Below are 15,607 nucleotides of genomic sequence, written 5' to 3' on the forward strand. Positions count from 1 at the left end.
TGAGTTGAAAAAGCTCATAAATCACATACAGTCCATTTTTAATATTCTCTTCCCTAGTCATGAGGGTACATAGGAACTCAGTACTGGCCACTAAGGTAGGAAGGACTGTAGCTGAATCAGGAAAGCATGCTGGGGAGGAATATGTTGAAACTAAACCATTCAAGGCGCAATCTTCTAACCTTCCCCTCACCTTACCCCAAGGACTTTTTTTTTTTAATTTCTTTAAACCCTCTGGATTTATAAAATACTTTATTATGAACATGAATTATTATAATTATTTAAAAGATTAAAATTTAGTTGTAGATATACTAAAAGCCACTGAACTATATACTTTTAAAAGATTGTGATTTTTATGAATTATATCTCAATATAAATCTTAAAGCAAAAAAAAAAAAAAAAGGCAATAAAAGGCCACTCCATCCATTCACTCGTTTAAATAAGCACTTAATCAGTGTCTCACAGGAAATAGCCATAAGCCTGCTTTGGCAGTTGCAGAGGTGTAAATCACATGCAAACTGTTCTTTGGGGAGTTTTTAGTCTAATAGGGGAAATAAAATGTGCATTTAAGTAAGTCGCATAGCAGAAGGAACGTTGTGCACTGTAAGAGAAGTGCTGACAAATTGCTGAGGAAAAGCAGAAGATTAATAATAAATTATTGTAGAATTGATCAGGTAGGTTGGTAGATTTGACGGTGGCGAAATAAGGGAGTAGCTCCCTGATTGATCACAGTTTCTCAGTGAATATTAGGCAAGATGTCACCTGAGGCTGGATAGATTGGGACAGTAGAAGGAAAGGAGGTACTATGGTTATCTCCTGCAGAGCTGTTGCCTGTGTGTCTTAGGGGTTTCCAGGTGAGTGCAATTTGTGTGTTTATCTTTCAGCTGCTAGGTGTAAATGCAGAGTGGAAGAGTAACTGGGTATAAGTGGGCAGAGTTGGCATTTATGGCATGAATATGACAAAGGGGGGTCAAGCCAGAGAATTTGAGAATGGTGAAAAGAACATGACTGTAATAATGATTTGGGAAAGTATATTTTCAAGGCAGTGTCAACATTGCCTGGGATCTTAGTGAAAATGCAGCTTCTCAGTCCTAGACCTGCTGAATCAGAAACTGAGAGTGGGGCCCAGCAGTCTGTTTTTACAGGTCCATCAGGTGATTCTGTAGCACATCAGTACCCGGGAAGCACTGGGGATTGGGAAATTGAAACGGATGGAGGCAGTATGTACAGTTACGGGAAAATGGCAGAAATGGGTAATGATGGATAACTAAAAAGAAGAAAGTGTATATACGGCTCAATGTATATACATGAAATTCTTCCATGAAAGTGGAAAAATTCAAGTGAGCCATGAGGGTGAGGAGTGCTGGTCAGAGACTAGGATACTTGAAGGATTTCAGAAGTGGAGCTGTTAGGAAACTCAATATCTGGATGGTCCTTGTCAAGGCTATTCTCACGAAGAATCACAACACAGAGTAGAAGTGGAGAAGAAAACTGTCAGGCAGGCGCGGGAGTCACCATTGAATGAGGAGTGACCAGCAAAGTAGGTGGCATTAAAGAAGGAAGGTTAGAGGATAGTTGAGCTCACTTCTTTCCCTTTATCCTCTTCAGCTCCTCAGGCCTCCTCCAGTATATAGGAGTGAGACAAAACAAGCTGTAAAAAGTGATCCCCCTAGTTCACAGGGCACAGGGAGAGGGGATGAGAGGAAGATTGAGTAAATGAATGAATGTACAGGTTAGTGTGGAAGTAAATGACCAGGTGGAAACAGGTGACCTGAAAGTCTTGGACTCTTGCACAATGCTAAAATGAGCAGGTATGTGAGACATGATGGAACAGGGTGAAAGCCCTTGTTTCTGATGTGATTAGGGTCGGCACTTGATTGGTTAACTGAGAAAGACAGTTAATCAAAGAAAGGTCCCAAGGCTCGGACCTTCCCAACCCTGTCAGACCGGCAAGACAGAAATGACAACTGGTTCAGGACTCTTGCCAGCCTCTAGAGAAACCCTGGAATAGGCAGCTCTTAGACATTAGTACCCTGCACAGATCGAGAATATCACGGTCTCAAAGATTCTCAAACCAATGGATTTCTCTTCCACCAACATGGTCTCAACCTCAGCCACGAAGTGACCGAACCGCACGTACTAAGGGTTTGAATCGTATTAAACATATACCAAGGGAACAGTGAACTTGGATACAAGGTGAAGATCAGCAACAAGTTCTACAGTCCAGTGCTGACATCAGATACAAGCTTCAAGGATTGTATCATTTCTTAATCAAAGAAATGATGCATATATATCTTCAGTATTTTATTTTTAGTTGTACAGTAATTATTTATATCCACTGCTTGAACTTCCACATTGTTTTTCTTGCATAAATCACACTCAATATTATCATCTGTGAATTCCAGCTTTAGTTTCTTTCAAATAGAACAAGAACTGAAAGATACTTGAGAAGAAACCAAAGGGCAAAATCTTCCAGACTTTAACATTTTATCCCCATTTATTCACAGTTGTGTGGCCCATACAGTTTTTGGGTTTTTGTTTTGTTTTAATAAGTCACCTTTATACACCCTTTCCAAAGCATATAGTTTTGTCTTTAATGCAGCCTTTTTTTCATCATCTTATGTTCTATTGCTTTTTGTGTTATTTGATTACGTAACTATAATGATGAGCATAAACAGGATGGGGAGGGGGGAGAAACACCTGATTTAATATACATACAGTTCAACAGATGGGAGATGCAAGCCTGTATGAAGTCCCAAATGTTCATTTTCCTGTGGGCATATGTTTTATGGAAAGAATTAACAGGTTAATCTGGCAAGCTGGTGAATTGCAAGTCAAATTAGAGAGCTTCTATCATTGTTCTTAGTGTTGCTTAGCTTAGAGCAAGGTCAGTGATCTGGCTGAGTTGGGTGGGTGAGACATGAGGACATCTCTCTTGAGGTTTCCAGAGGTTTGAAGCCAGGTTAAAGGGACTGGTCTCTGAGGCGGAGAGGAGGTCACACTGGGAACACTGAAGGTCTGTAGAATCTCTTTTAATTTCCTTTGACACATTTTAATTTGTTCTTCCCCAAACACTAATGAAATCATTTAAATTATGAAAATTGTTTTGTAAAATAATAAATGTGATTAATAATGATGCTTTCTGAGGATTACTATATTTGGATTATTTTTTGATTTAAACCTAGTATAAGTAGTGTGTTAGCTCAAAATATATGCATGATATACATGAAATCCTAATTTCTGCCTTTCTAACTTATATATTTTGCATTACAGCTTGCACCTAATAATGCAGAAAGCAAATTTTTTTTTACTGTTTAAAATACATAAAATTGGTTTAAACATCTTAATGATTTTGTTTTTTAAAGTTTGTTTTGAGAGAGGCGGGGAGAGAGCGTGAGCCAGGGAGGGGCAGAGAGAGAGGGAGAGAGAGAATCTCAAGCAGGCTCTGCACTGTCAGCACTGAGCCCAGCACAGGGCTCAATCTCACAAACCATGAGGTCATGACCTGAGCTGAAATCAAGAGCTGGACACTCAACCGAACTATCCATCAAGGTCCCCAAAAAAACTTAGTCATTTTTTAAATAATTTTTAGGATTTTCATATTTGGGTGAAACATTTTTTCTTAAATCTATTGATGTGTTTTTCATAGTTATCCATGCTTTTGATTGTATAAACAAAATAAAAGTGGGAAAATACAATTTTTTCACTTAAAAAACCATCTTTTATTAGAATGACATTTAAAATTCTGTAGTCAGTGTACCTTACCATATGATACAAATAAATGTATTTATGATAATAGGAACTAAAAGAGACAAACAATTTAACTTGGATAATGGGAATCTTTTAGGGCTTATAGTCAGTCAGCTATGCTCTATAAGTTCTCATCTTCTCACTTAACTTGGTCTTTATACCAAGTATGAAAGTAACCCACAAGATTGTTGAATAAGACAAAGTTCGTAGATAACTGAATTTGGAAGCTATCGGCAGCATTGCTAGAATACATTAGAAAAATATAGTCCATATCTGTTCAGGAAGTTGAAGTCTTTACAGTTTTATACCAGAAAAAGTTTGTCTTTATTATGAACCTATACATTTTGTTTTGTCAGACCGTTAAAATTATCATTTACTATTTTTTTTGGCAGCCAGGCATTTTAGAGCTAACTTGTAGTTATTATGTGGCCAAAGTTTTTATACAATCATCTTCATCTTCTACCTGTCTTACTAGTCTTTTTGTTTTAGTGTCCCTATCATGTGATTTTTATTACGAATATCCTTAATTCCCTTTTGAAAGTTGGTGGTAGATAAATTCAATAAATTCAACAACTAGTGAGTACCTACTTCTTGTGTTTAAGTTAAATCTGTTGTCCTGGAAATAGTGAAAAAGACAGGTATGGCTTCAAGGAGTTAAAAAAAAAATACCTTTTTCAGAAATGACTAGGAAATGCTTTGTTCAAATATAGAACAAAGGAAAGTAATATATATATGTATATATATACATATATATATTGCTAAGCATGTAAAATACACATATTCATTTTATTGGTAGTTTAACATCATCATTAGGATAGATTGCCATTATCAAAGCCTAGATGTTTTCTAGAGCTGTTTTGTTTTATTCAGATTAAAGATTCAGAACTGGAAGCTGGATCTCGAATAATCTCTGACATAGCAATGCACATATAGTCTGGCCATTGTGTTCTTAAATGTCCACACAGAGTTGTGAAGCTGGTCTTCTCTGAGAGCCCACTGCCCTCAGGCCTTTCAACTTCACTCTGGGGAAGAGCTGGCATGTGTGAGATGACCAAAGGTTGCCCAGGGAGTCTTTGAAAAAGATGATAGGCCCTCTGATAGATACTATAAAATGATTTTGAAAAGAGAAGGAAGGCATCCCTACTTTAGTCTAAAAAGGAAAGAAAGCCTTTTTTCAGTTGTTCATATTGTTCTTTTATGAAGAAGACTCTCTTATGCTTTGTGCAGCTTTTAAACAAATACCCAGTCCCTTGAACATTCAGACTACTACATAAAGGCTTAGAAGGTTGCAAATACAGTGGTAGTCCATTCTATAAATGGTTGGCTGATAGCATCATTTCCAAAAACATTGGAATTCACACACTTTAAATTCAGTGTATCTTTTCACCATGAGCTGACTAAAAAACTAGGCTCATGAATTATTCTGCCCTAAATATGTCATCCCCTGCCTTATGAAAGAGAATATAGTTATTGCCTGAATTTTTCTGAAGCTGATTGCCCTTTAAGTGAATGTCCTTGTCTTTTCCTTCTGTTGGCCTTTTGCTTATTTTACTGCTTAATAACATTTTTACAGAGGGCAGAATAATGCCCTCCCCCCACAACCAAAGCGCCTATCCTAATCCCCACAACCTATGAATATGTTACAATACATGTAACAAGGGAGATTAGGTTGCAGATTGAATTAAATCTGTTTGTCATTTTACCTTAAACCCAGAGATTATCCTGGGTTATCAGAGCTGCCCCAGTTTATTCACAAAGGTCCTTAAATATAGAAGAGGACATCAGAGTGAAGTGATATGAGAGGCACTTGACCATTTTTGCTGGTTTTGAGATTGAGGAGGGGACCCCAGGAGACTACAAACATGGAGACTTCTAAAGCCTGGGAAAGACAAAGAAACCTGTTTTCCCTTGAGCTTCCAAAAAAGAATGCCTCCTGACACCCAGTGAAACTCACATCAGATTTCTGACCTACAGAACTGTTAGATAATACATTGCTGTTCATTAAAGCTACTAACCTTGTAGTTGCTTGTTATGGCAACAGTAAAAACTAATACATTTACCCATGTTCCAAGAAAGGAAGAACGAAGATAAAATTTGAGGTACTTCCATCCAGAAAAAGATCTAGTGTGTGCTGAAGTTACAGTGCTTGTTGACAAGGAGATAAAAGGCCATCCGTGAATTTCTGCACCCTGCTGTCACAGCAATCTACAGGTGCCTGTTCCCGGTGTAATGACCTAAAATACACTTCAAAACAATGTACCTTTGTTTCATTCAGCCTCCAGTCTGCCTACATGGCTGTCATTGGAGTGAGCTTTCCACAGAACAGATCTAATTGTGTTATTTCTCTTTAAAGCCCATTTTATGATTTTCCATTGTCTAGAGAAAAAAACCCACACATGTGGGTTGGCAGTCAAGGCCCTGTGACAATAGACTCTTCTGTAGCCTATGTCATACTTCTCCTTCTTGTGTACCTTGTGTTAGCCAAGGTAAGGTAATGACGTTCTGTGAGTCCAGCAATGTGCTTTGCACTTTTCTTCTTTGTACATTTCATTTCCTCTACCACCAGTGTCCTCCCAGATGTTCACACCTGCTGGCAGTCCCCTATGAATTCCCTGAGACTCAACTCAAACATTAAATTCCCTGGAAAATCAAAGAACATACCACATCAAATAAAATTGTTTGGTCTATCCTTTATGCCACATTGTGACTAAAATTTTTTGTGATATTTATTTCAATTTTATTCTGTTTCATTCTGTGAGTTTCTTGAAGGTAGCAAGTGGGTCTCAATAATATATTTGTGGGATTTTAGTAACTCACGTAGCTTATACAGTAGATACTCATAAACATTAAAAGAACAAATGATCATGTTTCCTGACCTGGCCAATCTACCACAAGATTCCATTTTAAAGGGAGGTTTCTGATTCCCAGGCCACTATTTGGTTACATTCTGCCTCTAAAAGTTAAGTATTGTAAAAGAAATTTTCTTACATACCTAGGGAACATTTTCATTGTAAGTAAAATTTTGACACTGACCAGTTTACTTTGTTTGATGCCATTTCCCTTTTTAATGTTGGGAATTTCATGGATTTTATTGTATCAAAATGAAAACATCAAAATAATCTGTTGTTCTTTTCATGGGTCTGTTTTCAAGAATTATTTTGTGTGATGTATTTGTTTTTATTTTTTAAATATCAAGATGACTCTGAAATGTAATAGAATAGCATAGCAAGTATCAAATTCTTTGACTTTAAATACTTGAATTTTCTCTCAGTGCTTCTATTTTCTGCCTTTCTAGATTTGTTATTGATGTTAATTTCTCAGCAGTTTTACATAGGTCTGACCTTGCTGCACAAGTCTTTACGAAAATGAGACTGTATATGTTAGAACTTGGAAACTGTGAAACAGTATTCAGATGGAATGAGTTATTTTCATAACTTTTATTATCACTTTACACTGTGACTGCAAAATGTTCACAATTTTCATGATGATGGAAGTAATTCCACTGGGAATATCTCTTTTTTACAACTGCTGTCAGAACTCAAAATCTTAAAATGGTTGGCATAATTTTTAGTGTGATCAGCAAAACACATCCTTCATGTTGCATAATAACTTATAAGTTCGGTTTACTACTTTTAAAAAGGAAAATTTTTATTAAGATGAATGAGTCTGCATTGCTAATGTTTTACATAAGAATATCATCATTAACGAGAAAATAGTAGACGCAAACCATTGATAAATCATTGAAACATAAATGTATTTAAAACAGATTGTATTTTTGAAATACTATGAAACTGTTGATAAATATCTGGAAACTGTAGGTTGTAATTGTAGAAATATCTAGCTTGGATACCTACTATCTGGTTTGGGTAAAGATTTGAATTCTGTCACTTTTCATAGGTGATTCACCAGGAATATTTTGCTTCCTTTGTTTTAAGGATAGCTTTATTTTTTTAATGTTTTTATTTATTTTTGAGACAGAGAGAGACAGAGCATGAGCAGGGGAGGGGCAGAGAGAGGCGAAGGCACAGAATCTGAAGCAGGCTCCAGGCTCTGGGCTGTCAGCACAGAGCCCAACGCAGGGCTCGAACTCACAGACCGTGAGATCGTGACCTGAGCCGAAGTCGGACACGTAACCAACTGAGCCACCCAGGCTCCCCTTTAGGATAGCTTTAAAGTAATCTTCTGATTTAACTACTGATACTTTCATCAGAAAAGGAATATAAAAAACCTGACTTCTTTAAATGTACCAGAGGTATCTCCTATTGTGCATTATGGTTTATTAGAGCTAGTCTCCAGTAAATTCATTTAGAATAAAATTAGTCTATAGAGCCTAATCATGTAGATCGTGCTAGAGACTTCCCTCACCAAAGATTATACTTTTCTAGGAACCACAAAACCATTCTCATGTATGTCATGTCAGTGTCTCATCTCCTTACAAAATGCCAAATAAATTGACACATTCTTACTTCTTGTGTCTTTAAGGATATTCCTCTACCAGATTTCTGCCATTATATCACACTTGACGTATTATATGCAACAAGTCTATCCTTTTTAAGTACATAAGTTTATAATGTATGATGACTTCTAATTCATTCCATGGACTTGGAGTTATCCTTGATTAGCATTTTAGTCATAATGAAGCTACCAGTTGCCACTGCCCCTAGTTTTGGAGTATATTTCACTTTTAAAGCCTTCAACTCTCTCTGTCCTTTTTTAAAATTTTTTTAATTTATTTTGAGAGAGAGAGAGAGTGCATGCATGCATACCTGGATGTGTGCAAGCAGGGGAGGGGCAGAAGGAGAGGGAGAGAGAGAAGACTCCATACTCAGCTCTGAGCCTGATGCAGGGCTCGATCCCATGACCATGAAATCATAACGAGCCAAAATCAAGAGTCAGACACTTAACTGACTAAGCCACCCAGGTGTCCCACCCTCTGTCCTCTTGCTTGAGTATCTTTTGTTGATTATACAAAGTTCAAGATAAATTTATCTTAGCAGAATCTCTGTCCTATGATCCTTTAAACACTTTGCATGGATTCCCGTGTTAACTTGATGGTATTACTATAGCTCTTAATGGTCTTTTTTAGATCTACTATATTTTTCTATGTGAATAATTGTTTCTTTGAATAACTATCAGCAACAATTGTTTCATTCTTTCCTCACAGGTACTACAGTGCAACCATTCTGCAGATGTCTGGTGTTGAAGATGATAGACTTGCGATATGGCTGGCTTCAGTTACAGCCTTCACAAATTTCATTTTCACACTCGTGGGAGTCTGGCTTGTTGAGAAAGTGGGCCGCAGGAAGCTTACCTTTGGGAGCTTAGCAGGTAGGTGACTGGATGAAGAATTCAATTACAAACTTTTCTCTAATGATGGCAAGTTCACCTTCCAAAATACAATACCAATGCTACTTATGATTTTGTTCTCATAGCCAAATGATAGAGTTTTTTCACAAAAAGTTTTTTTTAAAGAACTTAATATTATGATATGTAACTAGAATGTGACTATAAACTTGAATTGTAAGAACAATTTGAGTCTACAGGGGTAACATTCTGCTGCTGTTATTTTTGAGTTCTGCTCAAAGGTACAAAAGTGAAAAGAATAATGGTGCTTTTTTGTTCTTCTTTGAACAATTTGATATTCATAAACTCCCTTTTAAACATGTTTTATTTTTAAGTTTGGTATAATATGGAAGTAAATTTGGAGGTTTTTTTTTTTTTTTTTTTCAAAGCTCTTTCAGCAATATAGTGTTAGAACCATATAATTTCTTCACAAAGCAGGGGCAGACTTTTTGTGTTTGAATCAGGCTTAAATTCTAAGGTAAATTCTGGTTGGTTAAGTGTGTTTTCTGTAACACCTAAATAAGACAAAGCCTTTCTCATTTCAAGTATCTTTTGTCTTTGAATTCTGTACATTTCATTATTTATTTCTTTGTTAACACAAAGCCTGTTTCATTTGACAGGATGAGACCCATCTTTGCCAATGTCTTCTCTTGTTGCATCATAAACTTTTCTTATTTTTTTCATACATACAGATTGCTAATTATCAATTATCTGTCCTCCAGTAACTCCTTTATAAGTTTATTAGAGTAAGAAAAGATTTTTTCATTAAAATGTGAAGTTTCCAGGCCAGCCTGAGCTAACTTCTATTTTAACCAGATTATACCTTTAAACACTGATCTAATAGCACTGCTTCAGGCACTCATCCCAGATTTTAATGAGAAAATACATTCTGAGCTGCAACCTCAGTTATTAGGAACTTGTAGTCTCTGCCATCCTTGCCTCCAGAAGGAAGAGTGGAATGCTTCTACCCTCTGTTCTTGCCTAACCAGTGGGAGGACTTGAGTCTGTCATGTAAGTTGAACTGAGGGGAAGGTGAACAAAAATGGTCTGATTAAGAGGCAAAGGTAATCACAACAGCCCAGGTACACAGGGAAGCAGAAGGGCAAGTGAGGAAAGGTGAAGGACAAGGAGGCTAAAAACCATCCATTCATAAACTTGTCAAACACTTATGTGTTCATAAACACATAAACCAGAAGTGTTTAGTCTGGAAAAAAGACTAAAGGGAGACCTAAGAGATATCTTATTCTTTTTTTTTTTTTTTTAATGTTTGCTTACTTTTGAGAGAGAGAGAGGGACAGAGTGTGAGCAGGGGAGGGGCAGAGAGAGAGGGAGACACAGAATCTGAAGCAGGCTCCAGGCTCTGAGCTGTCAGCAACAGAGCCCAACACAGGGCTCGAACCCACGAACCATGCGATCGTGACTTGAGCCAAAGTTGGCCGCTCAACTGACTGAGCCACCCAGGTGCCCTGAGAGGAATCTTATTTTTGCAGATGATAGATGTTATAAGGGCATAATTTTTACTTGATATGAGAAAAATATTCTTAATAGAGCTTTCCAATAATGAATTCGGCTGCCTCATTAGGATGGTAAACTCTGAACAGAATAGATGACCATCAGATAGTGATGTGCTAAAAATAAATTCCTACCGTTGATTAGAAATTGGGTTTGCTGACTTCTGAGGTTCAGATCAACCCTAAGAAGAGGTAAAAGCTACTTTAAACATTTTTTTTTAAATTTTTTTTTTTTTTTTAACGTTTATTTATTTTTGAGACAGAGAGAGAGAGACAGAGCATGAACGGGGGAGGAGCAGAGAGAGAGGGAGACACAGAATCGGAAGCAGGCTCCAGGCTCTGGGCCATCAGCCCAGAGCCCGACGCGGGGCTCGAACTCACGGACCGCGAGATCGTGACCTGGCTGAAGTCGGACGCTTAACCGACTGCGCCACCCAGGCGCCCCAACATTTTTAAATAGATACCTACCCTTCCTTTTCAACAAGGCCTCCATTAACTGCTACTTCAAGAGGTCTATTTTTTAAATAGAATTTCTGATTAAATTTGGCTTTTGAGATCTGGGGAAAACTGGTTTTGAGATCAGGGAAAAACATTTTTTTCTGGTAGCCTTGGTCCCTTTATTTCTTGTATTCCAATGAGACATTTTCTCATCAGTTCAGGTTTTTCAGGCTTTGTAGATCTAAAGCCACACTGCTTGGGTTGGAATTTTATGACTTTGGGCAAGTTTCCATTTTCTCATAGGTAAAATGCAATTAATTATAGTCCCTACTTCATAGGGTTTTAATCAGAACTGAACACATTTATACACATATGGCATTTGAAACTCTTCCTGACACAGTAAGGTGCCTAGCACATCTTAGCTATCACAACATTATTATTGACAGAGTGATTCTTTGTTGTTTTAACCATAATGTGAAACCAATATGCATCGTCAGAATCCAGGAGCTTTCCTGAAGCCTTTTAGCTGATGTCATGTTTCACCTCTCAGTGTAGGTGCTCTGCTCCAAGGATTTCCAGAGCCCATCCCTGGCTATTAAGAGGAAGTATTAAGACCATTAATTGGGGGGACAATACCAAGAGATTTCAAGTACTGGTTTTTATGAGCAACCCATAGGCACTTTTCTTTCCTGCCTTGATTTCTTTTCAGCCAAAACCACCAACACCCCAGCTCTGCACATTACTAAAACCATGCACTGATTGATCTGGCATGAAAGAGATACTACATCAAGTAAACACCTGATTTCCTTGTTATGTTGCCAATTAAAGTGATGATGTAGATATTACAGTGGATTAGGAGGTAAAAGGCCTAGTTTTTATTTTTTTTTTAAGTTTATTTCAAGAGAGAGAGCAAAAGAGAGCAAGAAAATGCCAGCAAGAGAGGGGCCGAGAGAGAGAATCACAAGTAGCCTCCACTCTGTCAGCACAGAGCCCAAACGGGGCTCAAACTCATGCGCCATGAGATCACGACCTGAGCCGGAGTCAAGAGTAGGATGCTTACCCAATGATTGAGCCACCCAGGTGCCCCAGAAGGCCTAGTTTCTTGTCATAGGTCTCCCCTTTTACCTGTACATATACATGTAAATAGGACTGTTTCATGCAGTTCTGGTTTTTAACTGATTTAATAGGTCCCAGTAGAACCTAATGACAAATGGAAGTTTACACATTCAGAAGAAAACTTGCTGTTTCACAGCCTTGCTAGTGGATTAGTATTACTCCAGTGTGACCCTTCCAGTAGATGCTCATTTCCCTTCCTGATACCAATTGATTCTTATATACTTATTTCAGTGTTTTTGATATATACTTACACTTATAAGTTATATACTTATTTAAATGTTTTATTTTCATTTTTGTGTAGGTATAAATATTCTTATAGTGCTATTAGAATACTGTTTTATTTAAAATTTTCTAAAATTAGCCTAGAATTTTTAAATCTTTGATTTGATTTTGTCCCCTGTCTTGCATTTTTATTTGATCTATTTTTCTAAGTTTGCTTATTTTGAGAAAGAGAGAGCAGGGGAGGGGCAGAGAGAGACGGACAGAGAGAGAATCCCAAGCAGGCTTCACACTGTCAGCACAGAGCCCAAAGCCATTGAGATCATGACCTGAGCCAAAAGCAAGAGACAGATGCTTAACCGACTGAGCTACCCAGGTACCCCTGATTTATTTTATCATATTGGGTTAAAAATAGTGGGAAAAGTTAAATCAAAATAATTTTTAAATAGGCACTCATTCATTAAAAATTACAACAGATAAACTATGCATATCTAGACCTGGACAAAAGAACTCTTTATACAAAGAAATATAAAATATAGAGTCCATGAGTAATTTTAAATGGAGGACATTTTATGGTATTCTTACATTAGAGCTTGGTCAGAGAAGTAGTCTTTCTTGAAAATACTACAAATTTAAAGACAACCTCTTGATTCTTTTAATAAGAGGTCTATATCTATGTAGCTTTACTGTAGTTAATCAGAAAACCAGAAACACTGTTATTTTTCCCCAAGGATCTTGCTGGTAGAATCTTTCTGAAAATATCACTCAGAGGCTGTCTCCATCAAAATTACCAGAGGTGCTTATTTTGAAATATGCATTCATGGACCTTATCCCAGATTTATTAAATTAGGATCTCTGAAGACGGGGTCTGGAGCATGTACTTTATTTTTTTTTAATATAATTTATTGTCAAATTGGCTTACATATAACACCCAGTGCTCATCCCAACAAGTGCCCTCCTCAATGCTTATCACCCATTTCCGCCTCTCCCTCACCCCCATCAACCCTCAGTTCTCTGTATTCAAGAGTCTATTATGGTTTGCCTCCCCTGGAGCATGTACTTTAAACAGGTTCCCCAGGGGCACCTGGGTGGCTCAGTTGGTTAAGCATCCAACTCTTGGCTTCGGCTCAGGTCATGATCTCATGTTTTGAGAGATCAAGGCCCACGTTAGTCTCTGTGCTGACAGCACTGAGCCTGCTTGTAATTCTCTCTCATGCTCTTTTTCTCTGACCCTCCCCTGCTTGTAATCTCTCTTTCTCTCAAAATAAATAAATAAATTAAAAAAAAAACACGTTCCCCAGGAGATACCTGTGTACACAAAGTGTGCTTTATTAGAGTCATGGGAAGGGGAATTACTATTTTTCTAAGTATTTATTAATTATCCAGCCTTGCATCAGGTAGTTAATGTAACTTATAACATCTGATATTTTTGAGCATGTTATTTATCCAACACACTTCACTTTCTGTGAAGAACATCTTTATTAGGAAAATTATATCAGAATCGAAAATTTCACAGTATACTTAGTTAAGAGAAACTCTTCTTTTAAAATATAAAGAATATGCCCAATGTGCACAGAACACTAGAGAATATCTAAGGCCTTCCTTAATTGGACTTAAATCTGGGTTGGAGTAATGATTCATCAGGCAATAACTATAATTTGAATATTGGCAAGTGGCTGATATCTGTAAGTTATTAAATGGAAGGAAATAGATAATTCAAGTAGTTTTAAGCCTTAAAGGTATATGAATGAATATATGACAGGAGTAGGTGATCGTTTTAAAATTTATTCCATAAATGAAGTCGTTTAAGATACCATTTCCTTCCCTTAAGGAGGTTATCATCTTGAAAGTTTATTTTACAAGTCATATATGTGATATATCAATGATATATGTGATATATCACATATATGTATAAAATAATTTATGCCCAAACATATGTGATGCCAGTAACCTGGAGATCTATTTAAAACTCAAATGTTTGATCCCCATTTTCTGAAGACTGATTCAGAGGTTTATGTACATCCCAAGCATTTGCTTCCGATAGGAAATCAGGACTGAGAAACACTGCTATATGTAATAAAGAATGGAAAGGTATAATATTGATTTTAAAAAAGATTGTCATCCAAAATGCATTAAGATAAAATTAAATTTGCACTTAAGAAGGGTTAAACCTTCAGCTCTTTAGGAATTTTGTGTATCTAGAATGGTCCATTCACCATATTTTGCAGGTAAGTTGGACCTTTTCAGGCATAGATGCAAGAGATATGTTGTACATATTGCAGAACTCTTGACTCAAATATGTACCATATTAACCCTGTGACCTCATAGATAGTCTGAAGATTTTGTTTTCTTCAAAAATATTCAATATTGCAAAAGTCTGTGGCACTATGGTCCCTTCATTCAACCAATACTTGTAGGGATCTGCTGTGTGCTAGGCATTAGAGTTGGAAGTACGTGAGTCTGTGGTAGGTACACCATCTTAGAGTTTACATTTCATTTGTAAATTATTTGATTATTTGATAAACACGATGAAAGAAAAGTATCCTGTTTCCTTACAATGTTACAGTGTCAAAGTTTCCAGGTTGAAAAAAACACTTAAGGACCTAGGTTCTTTGATAGACAAATTTACAGTAAAATTCATGGTTTGTCTTATTTGAAGAGAGAGGGATGATTTTCATAATAGACCCAGTATATCTCCTCTCTTTCCAAAAGACCTCTTTTCATTTTCCTAGTTCAGGGCTCTGATAGTCTTTTCAGAAAAGAAACTCCTGAAACTATTCCTAGTTCTGAGTTTAAGCCAACAAGGGGAAAACAAACTATGATTTTAGGTTCATGGCATTTTTTGGCCCAGTATGGCAAAATGGACTTCCTATCTCCCCTTCAGGCCTCCCCTTCCTTCAACTTTTTTCTACAGTTTTGAGTGTGTGTTGCTGCTGCTTCTTATGACATAGTATTACCAAATACATGGTATAGCATTACCAAAATCTTTCAAGTTGAGTATGGCATTTAAAATTCACTGCAGTTCTGCAAGGTTAAGTATTTTCACTAAGCCCCATTTTATAGAAGACAAAATTGATCTTGGGCCTTGCCCGAGATCACAAGAGTCAAGAAACGGCAGAGCTGGAAATTAACCACAGATTTAATTTGACCCATCCCCTGTATCTTAAACACATACACCCCAGCCATTATACACTCCCATTGCATTCCACAGTGCTCCCTAACGTTCTTCTTTT

General features: G+C 37.0%; 1 protein-coding gene across 1 annotated transcript in view; it reads left to right on the forward strand.

Moving 5' to 3' along the window:
* The window catches only part of SLC2A13 (solute carrier family 2 member 13), a 378,958-nt gene that overhangs the window by 226,573 nt on the left and 136,778 nt on the right, over positions 1-15,607 (forward strand). The window contains exon 5 of the mRNA XM_058743107.1: positions 8,912-9,075. Within this exon, the coding sequence (XP_058599090.1) occupies positions 8,912-9,075 (164 nt within the window). The remainder of the gene's footprint in view (positions 1-8,911; positions 9,076-15,607) is intronic.

This window comes from Neofelis nebulosa, chromosome 8 (genome assembly GCF_028018385.1).
Source record: "Neofelis nebulosa isolate mNeoNeb1 chromosome 8, mNeoNeb1.pri, whole genome shotgun sequence".
NCBI lineage: Eukaryota > Metazoa > Chordata > Mammalia > Carnivora > Felidae > Neofelis > Neofelis nebulosa.